Source organism: Trachypithecus francoisi, unplaced genomic scaffold (genome assembly GCF_009764315.1).
Source record: "Trachypithecus francoisi isolate TF-2019V2 unplaced genomic scaffold, Tfra_2.0 Lachesis_group3, whole genome shotgun sequence".
Taxonomy (NCBI): Eukaryota; Metazoa; Chordata; class Mammalia; order Primates; family Cercopithecidae; genus Trachypithecus; species Trachypithecus francoisi.
This window is the reverse complement of record NW_022681468.1, coordinates 16,210,071-16,226,935: the sequence shown is the minus strand read 5'-3', so window position 1 is coordinate 16,226,935 and position 16,865 is coordinate 16,210,071. Positions and strand designations below refer to the sequence as shown.

Genomic DNA, 16,865 nt, shown 5'->3' with positions numbered 1-16,865 from the left:
ACCAGACAAAGACATCGTAAGAAAATTGCAGAATAGTATCTTTTATAAATATAGATATAAAAATCTTTAACAAAATATCAGCAAATAGAACCCAGCAATAATAAAAAGGAGTATACGCCATGACTTGGACAGGGATGCAGGTTGGCTTAATGTGTGAAAATAAATTAATGTGATACACCATAGCATTAGAATAAAGGACAAAACCCACATTATCATTTCAATTGATGCAGAAAAAGCAGTTGACAAAACTCAACACCCATTAATAATAAAAATAACAAACTAGAAATAGGAAGCCCTTTTCTTAACCCGATGAAGGGCTTCTACAAAAGCCCACAGAAACAACATACTCTGTAAAAGACTAGATAATGTCCCCTGCCTGAGATCAGGAATAAGACAAGGACGTCCACGCTTGCCACTTCTATTCAACATTGTACTGGAAGCTCTAGCCAGGGCAATTAAGGAAGAAAATAAAATTAAATGCATCTAGGTTAGAAAGGAAAAAATAAAACCATCTATATTAGTATTAATAGATGACACAATCTTGATATAGAAAATCATAAGGAATCCAAAAAATTAGGACCAATAAACAAATTCAGCAAGGTTACAGTATACAAGATCAATTTACAAAATCTGTTGTATTTCCATATACTTGCAATGAACAATCCAAAAATGAAATTAAGAAAACAACTGTATTTATAAGAGCATCAAAGAGAATAGCGCAGTTTTGCATGCACACACGTGCACACACGCACACATGCGCGTGCACACACACACACATTTAGGAATAGGCGTAACCAAAGAAATACAAGCTTTATATCCTGAAAAATACAAATCATTGTTTAAAAAAATTAAAGACAACCTAAATAGATGAAAAGATATCTCATGTTCATAGATCAGAAGACGTAATATTTTTAATATGGAAATATTCCTCAAATTGATCTACAAATTCAATGCAATTCCTATTAAATCCCAGCTGCCTTTTTTTTTTTTTTTTTTTTTCCAGAAATGGACAAGGTAATTCTAAAATTCATATGGAAATTCAGGGGCTTGGGAGAGAGGAGGGTGACAGCTAAGAGGTGCTGGGTTTATTTTGGGGGTAATAAAAATGTTCTAGTCATGGCGATGTATGCACAACTATGCAAGTATATTAAAAGCCACTGAATTGCACACTTTGGATGAATTGTATAATACGTGAATTATGTCTCAATAAAACAATTTTTTTAAAAGCTGACACGTGTATCCATGTGAACTGAAACTTGTGACTCAGTAGCCAGTGCTACTATAGGAATGCTCCCTTTAATGACTGCATTTCCTGGAGCTGCATTTTGCTTCTATAATTCTCTTTGTACACATGGGAAAGCTGACATTAGAAAAGCGACAAAATCTGAGTGGTTCAGGAAATGGAGAAACGGCCAGCACTGTGAGCTTCTCTGCCTTCAAGGGGTGAGGCCATACTGGATGGCACCCAAAGAGACACAGAGTTCCAGCCATGTGTCAAACTGGACTGGGGGAAGAGGGTGAGAAAGGAGGTCCTTAATGCACCTGGCACCTTGGTTATTAAGAAGCGTCTAAAGCAGGGGAAAACTCTAGAGTCTATTTTTATGATATAAATATCACTTAAAAATGAACCCCAAACCTGCTTCTAAATAGTTAATAATGAGGGGTCAGCATTTTAAAAATAAGAGCATCGAAAATTGCTAGAACAGATACTTTATGAATCCAGATAAGGACTAAAGAGTAAACACAGATTGTGAATTAAGCAAACTCATGGTTCAACAAGGCTGTAGAAAAGGGGGTGAAAACTAAATTAAGATAAGCCTAGGAAAAAAGCTAAGAATACGCGAACTCATCTGAATCCATGTAAGAAACACAAACTTGAACAAGAAGGTGACAAGAGAGAGAAATGCAAGGGTCAAGAGGATTATTAAGAGATGGCAACCTTGAAGAAACACCAACTCCTCTAAAAGAACAACAATTATTTTCAGAAGTTTGAAATCTTGATCTTCAGATGGAGAAAGTGTCTAGTCATGCCATCTCTATTAGTGCTTTCTCTGGGACTTCAGAAGCTGCCACCTCATCCTCTCAGCTGTTTTTCTAATTTGAAAACATGGAAAAGGTCTTCAATATTTATTCATGTGTGTTCCCCTTTCCTTCACACAGAGATTCTGAAAAGCCAACATGTCTTGTCCTTATAAGAACACGTAAAGGCCAGGGCGGTGGCTCATGCCTGTAATCCCAACACTTTGGGAGGCCAAAGTGGGCGGATCACCTGAGGTCAGGAGTTCAAGACCAGCCTGGCCAACATAGTGAAATCCTGTCTCTACCAAAAAATACAAAAATTGTCCCAGCGTGGTGGCTCACACCTGTAATCCCAGCACTTTGGGAGGCCAAGGCAGGCAGATCACAAGGTCAGGAGATCGAGACCATACTGGCCAACATGGTAAAACCCCATCTCTACTAAAATACAAAAAATTAGTCAGGCATGTTGGCATGCGCCTGTAGTTCCAGCTACTTGGGAGGCTGAGGCAGGGGAATCACTTGAACCCAGGAGGTGGAGGTTGTAGTGAGCCAAGATCACACCACTGCACTCCAGCCTGGTGACAGAGCGAGGCTCTGTCTCAAAAAAAAAAAAAAAAAAAAATAGCCATGTGTGGTGGTGTGTGCCTGTAATCTCAGCTACTTGGGAGGCTGAGGCAGGAGAATCACTTGAAGCTGGGAGGTGGAGGTTGCAGATTGCCCCACTGCACTCCAGCATGGGCAACATAGCGAGACTCCATCTCAAAAAATAAAAATAAAAAATTTTAAAAATTAAAAAATGTAAAAGAGCAGGCAAAGATGGGAATTCAAGACTTGAATGGGAGGCATTGAGAATGAGTCAACAACCATTCCGGCCTCCCAGCCCTTCTCCTTGTCTCTTCCTCCTCTGTCTGGCTTCCTCTGGCCTGGGAAAGGCTCATGCTAAGACTGTAGTGACTCTCTGGCCCATTTTCCTCCAAGGTGATCAAGTCTCAAATTTAAAACTTAAAAAAGATAAAGAAGTTCTAAAGAGACATCACCTTCCAATTACTTGAAAATATTAGATTCTCCTTCTTACATCTAGTTCCATTTAGAACAAAATTTTAAGCAAAAGGATCAAGGAATTGCTGAAGAAATGTTAGAAGGGTGAGATTGATGTTAGATGTTAGATGGCTTACAGATAGCTTTATTTCTGATTGCTGTCTGATGCTGAGGTCTTATAATAAATGGAATGAAAATTCCAAAAACCAATAGTGATGGCTGCAAATGGCACCCAAGCACTGAGATGAGAACTTTCTCCTACTTAAAATGTCCCTGGTAGTATAAAAAGGTATAAAAAGTAATGAGGAATCTCTACTAAACCGGAAGGTATAAAGAGTAATGAGGAATCTCTACTAAACTGGAAAATGAGACTTGTTCATTTGATTTTCTTTTAGGGAAAAAAATCTACTCTTATACTTCTCATCATCCTTGAATTTTCCCAAGTTTCCCTCCCATCCCATAACCTACAAGTGAGGACATCAACTTTCATACTTCTCTCCTGAGTAGACACGGGCTCTCCGAGTGAGAGTGTAGGTTTTTGTGTTTGCTCCTTTGCGGAGAGGATCGTCCAGAGGTGACTGGCATGGTGGATCCTCCAGAGGGTTCCAGTAGCTCTGCTCACACATACCCCGCAACAAGATCTCTGCCAGCTGCCTGGCTATTGTCTGGGAACATAAACGAGGAAAAGCACAGCCATGAATCTATTTTGTATTAGTCATTCATTCAGTCAGTCAATAAATATTTATATCATCACATTGTGCTAAGCACTACTGCAAGACTCATAATTAAAATTTTTTCTTTTACGATGGTAATTGTACCAGTTTATGACAAGAAAAGAAAATATGATTCACTAAGATGTTTGAACACGTTAAAAAAAAAGGTTCATGTACTTCAAATGCTGCCCCATCAGTCACACTCTGGAACACTAAACATATTTTATACCTGAAACAACTGAAACTTTTGGCTAAGCCCTTTCCCAAGAGCTCTATTAATAACAGGTGAGCTGCAGATATTAGCATCACTAATGATGTGTGTTAAACCTCAAACCTGGCAAAAAGCTTGTACTCAGCTTAGATAATGCTATCCCTGAACAAATTATCCTCACTGAAAATCCAGTGTCTACTGTAGACATCTTCTTTCTTAAATGTACCAATGGCAGGCCCTATAAATCCCACCTCCAAGGATTCAGCACCTGAGTGTCTATTCTCAGCGCATCCTGGGCTCCTGGCCCAGAGGTTCTCACCTGCCTTGTGCAATAGGGAAGGCAAAATGAGAACATGATTCCGATCAAGAAAGACCTTTCTTCAAAGCTGGATGGGTATCCCCTTCTGCACAGCGAAAACCCAGAAACATCTGGATCCTGTCCTCCAAGTTAGATGCAGAGTAATATGCTTTCCCAAACCTCTGTAACTCCACTGCCTAAAACAGTACCATGTATAATATAAGGTATGGGGGGAAAGAATGTGTGGTATGTACTAAGAAGTGTTTTGTTGACTGATGCATGTCAGTTCACTTAGCTTATCATCTTCCAGTAACAAAGAAGAGGATAAGTAATTTAAAACAATTCCTCTGAAAAGAGAAGCACTGCATCCCAGGGTAGCTCACTCTACCCATGGTCAGCCAGAGGAGGCACCAGAACCCAGCATGGCTTTCCACCAGGTTTCAGCATTCTTTGAAGATGCAAAGACTGCTGATTTTCTGAGAAGGAGCCTTTTTTAAAAAAATAAGTAAATGTTTCAGAAGAGGGCTTTGCTAAGCTTTCATCCATATGAAATCTCTCAAAACACCACAAGGAAAGTTAAATCCAACCAAATCACTAACAGAGTGGTTTCTGATAACCACTGGGTAAAGGCAAACTTCCTTTATTATTCCCAAGTAAGACCCATTGGCATTAAATGTCTATAAAAATGTGAAATTAAATGCACTCTGATCATCCCCAACTGAGCCATCTGTAAAGATCTCATAAAAACACAATTTTCAGGACCTAAACAGCTCCTGAACTGTTTTCTTAAGCCTTCCATTATAGTTTCATTTTGATCTCATTGCAGTCACATAAGCTAATGACTTTTGCTGGAAACTTCAACTGGCAAAAATAACTTCCACTCACTATAGCTGAGAAATAAATGTTAAAAGGAAAAAAAATGAACAAGGGATTTCATTTTCTGAATATATTTGCCATGGAGGGATTTTAAAGTTGTAAAAATTTCTGCCCTAAACAGTTTGCTTGTTCACTACTAGATAGCCCATGCATGCTAGGTTTCATTTTCCCTCAGGGTATTAACCTTCCTGAGAGATTTTTTTTTTAAATGGGGTTGTGATGTGATTGCATATTTTAAAGACATCGCTTCATCAGTGCTCTACCTATTAAGAAGGCCATTTGGTTATGTCCACTGAAAGCTCAAATGAAGTTCAGAAAAAAATGATAAATATGAAATTACCAGCAAGATCACCAATATCTAGCATACTTTTTACACTCAACCTACATTTAGCCCATAGTTTAAATGCATCAAATTGTTGGTAACTATAAAATAAATTCAGAATCAAAGGAGAAAAAGGTGGGAAGTGGGCCTGAAATAAGACCTGGATGTTTATGTACAAATTTGGTCATGAAATGCCCTTTGTGTGTGTGTGTGTGTGTGTGTGTGTGTGTGTGTGTGTGTTTTAAAACTTGTGGTGAAATTCACGTAACATAGAAGCCACTATTTTAATTCTTTAAAGTGCACAATCCAACGGCATTCGGGACACTCACAATGTTGTGCAACCATTAGCACTATCTAGTTCCAGAACATTCCAGAACATCACCCCAGAAGGAAACCCTATGTCCTTTAGGCAATCACTCCCCACTTCCCCTCCCTCTCAGACTCTGGGAACGACCAATATGCTTTCTGGCTCCATGGATTTGCCTACTTTGGTCATCTTATATAAATTAAAGTATGTGATATGGGTCTTTTTGTGACCAGCTTCTGTTACTTAGCATAAAGTTTTCAAGGTTCATCCATATTGTTGTGTATGTATCAGTACTGCATTCTTTTTTATGGCTGAATGATATTCCACTGCATGGATATACCACATGTTGCTTATCCATTCATCAGTTCTAGACATGTGGATTGCTTTCACCTTTTGGCTATCATAAATGGTGCTGCTATGAGCATCCATGTACAAGTTTTTGTTTGAACACCTGTGTTGTTTGTTTCAAAACAGGGTCTCAGGCTGTCACCCAGGCTGGAGTGCAGTGGTGCAATCACACATAGCTCACTGCAGAACACCTGTTTTTAATATTTGGAGTATATACCTAAGAGTGGAACTGTTGAAAACATACTTTAAAATCCTTCTCTGCTACGATCTCACACCAGATAGTTTACAAAGCAACTTTTCTACCTCATAAGAATATTATACATTTGCAATTATCAGCTAATCTAAAAATATCATAGTTATTAAGGCCGATGGAAACACCGCTTATGAATGTCATTAGCTGGAGAAACTTTCTAACGTACAATGTAAATCAAGATACCAGTGAGATTTGACAATATGAACAAATGCTCCACACTTAAGCAATTTTGAAAGATTGACTTTTTAAATGCGCTTTTAAAACAATTACGAAAACACTTGCCAATTCAGTCAGTTACTTTCATCATGCTTCCAAATCTTGGAAGAAGCTGTTCATATTGACCAGTTGGGAAGTTTTATGAAATACTGAGAGGAGGTAAATTTGAGAGAAAAGACAGCATTCTTGTAGGTTCTTTTGCCTTGAAGAACCCTAAAAATGGAAATACTTTGTTTGAACTTCTTAAGGCACCTATAAATCACATTAGATATATAAGTAAATTTTGAAGGCAACTGAGCTCTTGATGGTGGTGATGACAGGGTGTGTGTGTGTGTGTGTGTGTGTGTGTGTGAAGTTGCCCATCCTGTCTCACCCCCATAATTCTAGGAAAGCCCAGCTTGGCCATCTGGCCCCATGAGTTGTATGTCTACATCTTAAAACTCTGGAGACACCACAATGAAGTCATTTCCTATGACATGAATCTCTTAGCCTTGCCCAACTGAATAATCTCCCACAGCATTTAAAGGATTCATGATAAAGAAAGGACAAAAGTATGGGCGACAAAAGATAAATTGCAACCTTACATGAGTTTGCTACATCAACTGTGACATGTGGCATTTGCTTAGCTTTTAATAAGCACCAGTCCTCCACTCAAGCACCCACTGGCTATGGTTATATAGGGCAAGTTATAGAGGTCTACCTAATGAACGTCCCTAGATAGGAAAGTGAAAGGATTAAAAAGGCAAAGAAAGAATTCAAGAGGAGAGCCAAATTGCTAACCAACCAGTTAATTTAACTATGCTGTATATTTCTCTTCCAAGTTTTATAGTTAATACAATTAGCCAAACAACTAGCAGCCTTCAGGATCCAATGTGTCTTATTCTGTCTGGGTTTGGTATGAATCATAAGCATACACCAACCCCTCAACACCCTGGCAGCCATGAGGGCCTCCATTCTACCTGCCTTAACAGGTGCAATTCTCAGGTTTCAGCAGAGAATGCTGCCAACAACACAGGAAAGGATGCTCAAAATCATTAGCCAACAGGGAAGTGCCAATCAAACCACAATGGAATATCACTGCATTCCCACCAGGATGGTTACACCTAAAAAGATAATAACAACTGTTGGTGAGGGTGTGGAGAAATTGGAACCCTCATAACTGCTGGTGGGAATGTAATATGGTACAGCTGCTTTGGAAAACAGTCTGGCAGCACCTCAAATTGTTAAACACAGTTACCATACGACCCAGAAATTCCACTTCTAAGTATACAGCCAAGAGAAAGAACACATATGTCCCACACAAAAACTTGTACATGAATGTTCATAGCAGCATTACTTGTAATTGCCCCAAAGTAGAAACAACCCAATGTCCATCAGCTGATGAACGGACAAATAAAATGTGATACATCCATTCAATGGAATATTATTTGGCAATAAAAAGGAAAGAAATACTGATCACGCTGTGACCCAGAGGAACCTTGAAAGCATTATGCTAAGTAAAGAAAGTCAGTCACAAAAAGAGCACAAATTAGTCGGGTGTGGTAATGCGCACCTGTAGTCCCAGCTACTCGGAGGCTGGGGCAGGATGCAATGAGCCCAGATTGTGCCATTGCACTCCAGCCTGGGCAACAGAGCGAGACTCTATCTCAAAACAAAAAAACAAAACCACAAATTGTATCATTCCAGTTATAGGAAATGCCCCAAATAGGCAAATCCATAGAAACAGAAAGTAAATTAGTGGTTGCCAGGGACTAGGGAGAGGGGAAAATGGGGATTGACTACTAATGAGTATAGAGTTTCTTTTGGGGGCGATTAAGATGTCCTGAAATTAAATGTTAGTGAGAGCTGGACAATTCTGTGAATATGCTAAAAACTTTAAACAAGTAAACTGCTATTTATATATTATAAATTTATATTATATATTATATATAACATATTTCTATATTATAATTATATATTATAAATGTATGTCACATAAATATCCATTATGACACAGAAGTGAAACGGCTTGCTCAAGTTCATAAGCCCAGTGACATATATTTACAATATTTAAATATATGTGACATATATTTATTATAAAAATAAATATAGCTACAGCTAAACAAAGGATGGGCATGAATATGGTAGTCTAACTTTGTTCCATATATTTATAATACATAAATGTAAAAAAATATGAATGTAAATACCTATGAGACAAGCGCCTGCTGGCCTCAATCAAGTCACTGGTCACACTTACCATTCGCAGGTTTTGAGTTGTTCTCGTTTCAACTGCTCTGAGAAGCTCTCTAAATCTTCCGACTCCTCTTGTCAAGTTCCTGTGTGGACGCAGAATTTGACGGTTTTCATCTGGCATGTATTAATATTAAATACGTTACATGCACGTTTCAATGTATTTTGTCTGCATAAAAGCTGTTGGCTAGATTTTAAGCAAACGATTACTCTGCACGTGTCTAGCCATCTTCGGTTAAATGAAACATTTGACCTAACATTGATGGCCTTTTGAGTTTTCTAACCCCTAGCACATTTTCTCTAGAAAATAAAAATTTGAAAATGAGTTGAGGCCAACAAATTAAAAAGCAAGATACCTTAGAAGAGTCTGTGTTCAAACTCTCAATGGCTCTGTACAGTGGGACTGAAATCTATATTTTCATTTAAAAGGTGGGAGATAACACTGGGCAAAAGGGCACTGGAATATGAGCAAGGAACTGTATGCACCATGGGTAAGGATAAAATATGAAGATGAAAGGCACGAAAAAACAGGAACTCCACCAAGCAACCACTCTGCATCTTTGAGAACGTAAACTTACCAAACCCGGTAAATTCATCAAACCAACCCTCCTCCAAACCCCACATTGACAAAAAGAAGCAAAAGGGTGAGAGGCCCCTTCTGAGAGCGAGTGTGTGACAACTGGAACCGAGCTCCCTGAGCGTGAGCGCAGCACACCTCATCTCACTGTCACTCACACCCCACAGGGACACATTTGGTGACATGCTTCATTAAGACACAGATAATTACTTTGTAACACCCTGGTCAATATTTTCAAGCCCCACTTGTCCTCTCTGAAAGCTGCATCCAGCCTGTTGAGCTGGAAACGCTCCCCAGCCGGTCCCTTTACATTAAGTGCTGCCACCACCTATGACATAACTCGGTGATATTTATAACCTGCTCATTAGAACATATCTCATCTTTCCAAAAAGCCACAGCATGGGTCAGCCAGTGCAAAAGTGTCAGCCAGCCTCTGGAGGCTGCGGCAGATGCTCTAGGTATTTGGCTCTCTTCTTGGATGACATTTTGAATCACGCAAAGGTATTAAATCAAACCTGAATGTGGGTTCTCTAAGTTACAAGCACTCATGAGGGCTATTAATTCGCATCTTATACCTACATGACATCCCAGGGCTCTCATGCACAAGAATGGCCCCAGAACTTTAAGATAATGGTTTATTGGCATAGGTACATAAATACTCCCATAGTCCTCTCACCCCCACATATCAGATGATATCAGATGAGAAGCTTGATGGTGGCATAAAAAGAGAAGCTGTGCTCTGGACGCCAAGCAGCACTAAAGGAAATCTAACAGAGACGTGAATAAAGATTAGGTAACAGGCCCTGGGACATGCAATCTTCTCTGCTTTCTCCTTCATTTGCTTTTATGGGATCCATGTTCACAGGCAACAAAGTACATTTGCTTTGGACTGAAGCTCAGTTCTCTTAAGTAACATGGAGGGAAGGAAATAGCTACAGCTAAACAAAGGATGGGAATGAATATGGTAGTCTAACTTTGTTCCAGAATCACGGATTAAACTCCTACTGGGTACAGAAGGGATGGTACTTTGAATTGTATGAAATAAACTGTGACTGAGGCAACATAAGTGGAGACCCTGGTTGAAGGGGCTGATTTACCAGATAGAAATCAGGCCTGGAATAAACAGTATCAAACCTAAATATTGTAACCCAGGGAAGCCTACAAATAGGAACTGGTCATTGAGAATGTTTCCAGTGTCCTAGGAAACAGAATGAGCTACTTAGACAGTTACAGAAGCACAGAATTTTCCAGCTATAAATGATCCAACAGAATCCGGTCCATTATGACACAGAAGTGAAAGGCTTGCTCAAGCCACAGGCCCAGTGAGACAGACAGTGAGCTGGGAGCTTTCTACCATACTATGTTACCTTCCTGGGTACACATAAGCTCCAAAACAGAAGTGTAACTCTAGAGGAAGGAACAAAATATGAATCCAAGAGTTCAGGTCTATGTTTTGCATCATTAATATGCAAATTACTTCATATATTCATAACGTAAATTCTGTGTGTCCCAGTGATGACAGCTAATGAAATACTCGTTACTCGTCCAAAACTGGAAAGAAAATCCGTTGGCCCAGGTGAAGAAGTCCAGTGAATGCGGGTAATGCCCCGGGCTGCCAAAAGAGATCGATGACGGATAGAGAAATTCAATTCCCCCGTTGAGGTGCAAGAGGGTTTCTCCCGCGCAGGACCGAGGCCCTCTGGTGGAGGAACAGAGGAAGTCTCCGCCCCGGAGGAGGCCAGGCAGGATGGGGCAACACCAGCCACTGGGTGCGTATTCCCAATTAAGCCTTTGAAGCAAATACAAGTTTTTCTCAAACTGTTTCCAGTTTATTCCTGGAGAGAGTTTAAGATTCAGAAACAAAATATTCTTCAAGCTGGGAAGAATCTGCTTGTAAACAAAGAAGCCACAGTAACCACAGAGCTGAGAAGGCCTGAAGCTACAACCCACTGCAATGACTGTGGCACCCAGAAGGGTCCCCGCCCCCCCACAGATCAATCGGACAGCAAGAAGAGGTGAAACAGGCACATCTTAAAGTGCCCAAATGCGAAAACACAATTCTCAGGAAATCCTGTCATCCAAGCATGTTGAAATCACATAATTTTATTCAACCGATCGTTTCCACTGTTGCCATGACAGCAGAAAAAGAAAAATGTTCAAGTACACAGATAATCAGAACAAAAAATAAAAGGAAGTTAACTTGCAAGAATTATATTCCAAATGCTATGAGATAACTCAATTTGAGAGAGGCAAACAAAACCCACATGATCGCCTTCATATCTCTGAACTGTTAGTTAATTCTTAAAATGTTGAGATCAATTAAGTATCTAAGAAGGAACTGTTGCTTAAAACTCCACTTCAGAGTGAAGATATGAGAGCCAAGGAATCTCCCAATCTCCCTGTTTTGAGAGTTTCCACAGACCCCTGACATTAGGTCATGTATTCCATTTCAACACCCTTGTCTGAGAGAGTGCAATGATGTCAGAATTCATTATGGTTAAACTATTCTCAAAACAAATGTTCCTGCCAGCATTCGCGCAGCGGGCACTCTGGCAAGCTGTCAGAACTTGGGGTTCATCTCCTGCACTTTGCTTCACAAGCTTCCTGAGCTGGGTGCATTTCCTTCCACGTGGAATGGTTCCCAACAGCTCGGCTGGGCCCAACGAGGAAAGGGCATGCAGGTCCCCGGAGTGCCAGCTGCTCGTTCCGCCTGACAGGCAAAGCTCTGCTTTCACTCACCAACATCACTGTCCTCAGCCCATTATGGAGAGCTCAGGCCAGAGTCCCACAGCCTTGCTCTCATTCAGATCCTTGTTTTCCCATTGGCAGGAAAGCCTACCACTTTTCATGGGGACACAGTCTACTCTTCCCTTGACCTACTTCTATCTTTTCTTCTCTCCTATCTTTTCTATCTGGTTTTATCCTCCTCCTGCTGAACCTCCTTCCAGGGCTTGTCTGCTGACTCACCAGCATTCGACCCTCCCTCTCGACCCTCTATCCTGACAATGGGCTCCAGTTCCCCCTTGGGCCCCGTGGCAGCATCCTTCCAGGCTCTGAAATGTACATTCTAACGTACAAACTCACTGCGCCTGGTTTCATCCTGTTCTATGACTCTGAACCACATTCTCGGCTTTTTAAATGCCATCTGTCCCTCTGTAATCAAACCAAGGAGGAAATGTAAATGGGAAGAAAGCCAGAGCTCCAAAATCAAAATGGAAAACCAAGGCTAGAGAAACTTGGGGACATGAGAATCATTTCAGCTTGTCATGAGTGGCTACTTCAATAACAAGCTCAATACATTTTTGTTGTGTGGTTATTTCTCCTTTTATTTCTTGGGAGTAGGGTGGGAAAAGACAATTCTTCCCTTTAACTTGTCCTTCCAAATTAGCTTCAGACCTCAAAATCTGACCCAGGCACCAATACACTTAAATTCAATATCACCTGTCATTGTCATGCAAACTCAAAGTAGTGATATGAATAAAAGACTGGGTCAATTTCCTGGGTAACAAGGAAAAGGTGGCCTGCTAGAGTCTATTCAATATTTTTTTTTTCTCTTCGGTGGCTGAGAATTTTATAACTAAAGATCAAACACAAAGTCAACCCAGTAGATCTCAAAGAGCAAAGAAACTGTCTGCCTTTCTCCACGTTTTCTTCCCACCAACCAGCACTCCTGAAACACTGAAGCAGTAGGTTATTTCCACAATTACTGAGCAGTGTTTCACAGCAGGGGCCAGGGTGGTCCCTGAGGACACACTGCTGAGCAGGGGACACCATCCCTGCCTCAGGGAGCTTAGATGGTTTCACATCCCCCACAAGAATGTAAGTGCCTCCAAGACAGAGGCCTTGGCTTTATTCACTGACATAACCCAAGCCTCTGAAACAGAGCCTGGCATACAGGAAGCACCCAATTAATATTTGTTGAATGAAAAAGAACCACCATGAGCCAAATGAACCAAGACCACGAGGGGATACATTTCCTACCCGTTTCTTATCTCATTGTTTCTCACTGAGCACAGTCCAGCAGACAGCAAAGCACCACACTCTCTTAACTAGAATAGCCTTGTATGCCCTCGGGGGCTTTCCTTGTAGCGTGGAGACCTGGGGGAGCAGTACTCCTACACCAGTGACATGCCCAGGCTAACAGCTTCTAGAGAGCTATGTGGATAATGGGGATTTTGAGGTTTTTAAAGAAAAGTTCCAGGCATTTCAGGGAAACTTTCCTGCCCCTGTGCCTTCACACATGCTCCTCTGTCTTACAGAGTCAAGACCCACGGCCGAGGCCAGCCTAGATAGCACTTTCCACCTTTCCACACTGATTTTCATTTGAGTTTATATCTGTTCACCAACCAAACTGCAATCATTGTGAGAGCAAAGGCCGCTTCTGTACACACCCCTCCTTGTCTCAACTGCCTCACAGGGCCAGCCAGTACCTGTGACATTTAACAAGCTGGGTATCCCCAAAAGAAAGAAAAGAGTGAGTACCATCTTATCTTCTCAGACCCCTTTTCCCGCCTCCTTGCTGAAAAGAGTTATCTTAGTTACAAAGGGGACAACTAAAGCAGGTACTTGGTATACCATGAGATACATCCCATCATCATATACGTATACCCCTTATGGTACGTATCTGCTTTTCCAGAGTTGCAAGTGTTGACAATGACAATGTCATTCTGGACACTGTCCAGAATGAACACTTCTAGGTTCATCGCTTTTAGTGCTCAGGCTTGAGAATTTATGTAACCCTTAATATCATCTATCTTGAAAAAGTCTGAAATCAAAACCAGATATCCAGATCTGGAAAGTGGGAGAAGAACAGATACCCTTCACAGTCCAAAAGGACACTGTGGCCGGCTGTCAGGGAGCTGTTTTTCCCAGAATGGAGTCCAGCTTCCCCTCTGTACACACTCTCCTCCTCATATCCAATGACACGCATTTGTGAAGACAGATGGCTTGCTGTAGTCAGAGGCCAGGGATCAAACCCACAACCTTGGCCTCATTAGCGAAGGGCTCTCTCTGATCCACGGAGCAAGCCAGCTGCAGCCTGGACGTAGTGACGGAGGGTGTGACAGCCATCCATGCCGGGATGTGAACAAGCAGGCAAGGCTTCCAGATGTCTCATCTCAAACCTAATGAGAGCTGTACTGGGCTTAACAACATTTTTTGGACTACCTCAGCAATCAAGGCATCCTGGTGACAAAAGCAGAGTAAATTAAACATTTGGTCAGCTGGCCAGGTGGCACACAGTACAGGGAGTCGGGACTATGGCCCAGGCAGCGTAGGTGGCACCAGACACATAAAGTCAAAGAAGTCACAGAGAGAGGCTTCTTGGAGTTCATACTTCATGGGCCAGGACAGGAACACATAAACAAGTCCTTCCAATATGGGGTGCACAAGGCCTATGAATGAAAGGTGGCCAGACTGCTCTGACAGCCCGGCCAGAAGAGCAACTTGCCCGCCCTTCACCTGTCCCCTCCACTCCCCTAAGCTCTGAGTCTCTGAGAAACATGAAGTGTAGAAAGGCTTGCCCCATCTCACATCCTTCCTTTCAACCTCTGAGAATGAGTCAAAGAATATCAGTACTCATTCCAAAAGAAATATATACATATATATATACACACACACACACACAAATATATATTTCTCTCTCCATATATGTCTATATATATATGGAAAGAGAGAGAGAGAACTCCCATACCTACTATGCACTAAGAAGTGAGACACGGTGAATGCAATGATGAGCCAGTCAGCAGACATGAGTCCTCAAGAACTTGTATTTTAATGACATTCAGTTTAACCCTAATGGTATCCAAACACACTTGGACTCCTCAACCTAACAATACTTAAACCAATCCGAACTTATCATATCAGGATTGTCCTTCACCCAGGAATCTATATGCTTATCTACATACATGAACATAAAGAGACAAAACACAGTTGTGGTTATAGACCCTGGAGCCGGACAGTGTGAGTTCAAGTCCCAGTTTTGCCATTTATTAATTGTTGACCTTGGGTAAGTGCCTGTCCCACAGTTTCCTTACAAAATGGAAATAACAACTGTACCCACCTCACTGCTGGAAGAATTAAACTAGTCAGTGACAACTGTGCCCACCTCATTGATTTGTTGTAAGAATTAAACTAGTCAATACATGTAGGAAGTGCTTTTTAAGTATTTGCCATTATTACTTCTGTTAGCCTCAAAACTCTACCGTTGTTTTTTTAAAAAAAACTTTTGGAATTCTGGAATCTATTTTCCAGTCAATTTATAGCATATGAAAATCTGCTTTATTTCTTTGAAGTCATTTAATTTTGAAGGAACAAAAGATATTCCCCAGTTTGATTCATTGATCCTCTTTGCTATTTATGGAAAGTCTACCATGTCCCAGGAACTCCCTATGTAATTCCCAGGTCTGGCTCACAATAACAAAAGACAACAACCCACGTCAGGTAAGAACAGTAAAAAACTCTTTCTCTGGGGCCCTGTGGTCACTCTCCTGGGAAATGATGTGACCTCTCCTAAGAGTGCGGGTGCTCCCGACGGGGGCAGGGGAACAGTCTCCAGATGCGGCTTTGGGGCAGGGCACGGACACATGCCCAGCTGTCTGGCAGGGCAGGTGTGAATCCTGATTGCTCCATCACACCTAGCACAGTGAGCATGTGGAGACTGTTCTGAGTTCATCAAGAACGACCAGATCACGCTAAAAAATGTGAACTCAAAAGTGAACCACCAAAGCTTTATAAGCCCATAACACAAAGCTGGAGAGGAAAGTTCGCCACTTCCACTGGGAAAGTGTCTGCTCCAGACCTGGCTGGAGATGGAAGACAAGCATGGGGGGGGTGGTCCCCGTCAGCCTGCTTCATAAGACGGGGCTCAATTAGCTGCACAGAACACTGATGGACACAGGCCAACAATATTCATTTTTAACAGTCCCGAAAAGTGCAGAAAAAAGACAATCTGGCAGGTAGAAATGTCCTAACAAGATGACTTCATTCATCAATTCTGAGTGGCAAAGTCACACAGGAAAAGGACTTCTGGCCACCCTGTCCCTCCAGTCAACTGGGCTGTGGAGAGGAAAAGAAGGCAGAAAGGACCTCAAGGGGAGGAAAGTCCCTCCAAACGCACCACAGGCACTTGAGCTGGAAGTTCGAGCACGAGGATAAGACAGTAACGTTCACTTCCATTCAATTAGCAGAAGACAGGAGAACTGCATTTCCAACACAACTCTGGAGACCACATTTCAAAGCCAGGACAAGTGAGAAAAATTCAAGGGGATCATTTGAAAGTTAAGGAAAAAAAAAAAAAAGGCCATTAAATGTGCAGGGGTCAGCGGTCCAAATGGCTCCAGAAGCCGAGCAGGTTGCAGAGGTGGGTGAAGACAGACTGTGGGACGACAGGCCTCACAAGCCTACAGGCCTCCAACTCGAAACCGTAACATAGAAACGCAACAGGGAAGGGAGGCTCTT

The 16,865-nt window shown here is 41.5% G+C and overlaps 1 protein-coding gene across 10 annotated transcripts in view; it reads right to left on the bottom strand.

Moving 5' to 3' along the window:
• Nucleotides 1-16,865, bottom strand: part of TTC7B (tetratricopeptide repeat domain 7B) — a 276,535-nt gene that overhangs the window by 150,434 nt on the left and 109,236 nt on the right. For all 10 annotated transcript variants that reach the window (XM_033191608.1, XM_033191609.1, XM_033191611.1 and 7 more), the window contains 2 exons: nt 8,838-8,916; nt 3,550-3,722 (listed from right to left, as the gene is read on the bottom strand). In XM_033191608.1, the coding sequence (XP_033047499.1) occupies nt 3,550-3,722; nt 8,838-8,916 (252 nt within the window). The remainder of the gene's footprint in view (nt 1-3,549; nt 3,723-8,837; nt 8,917-16,865) is intronic.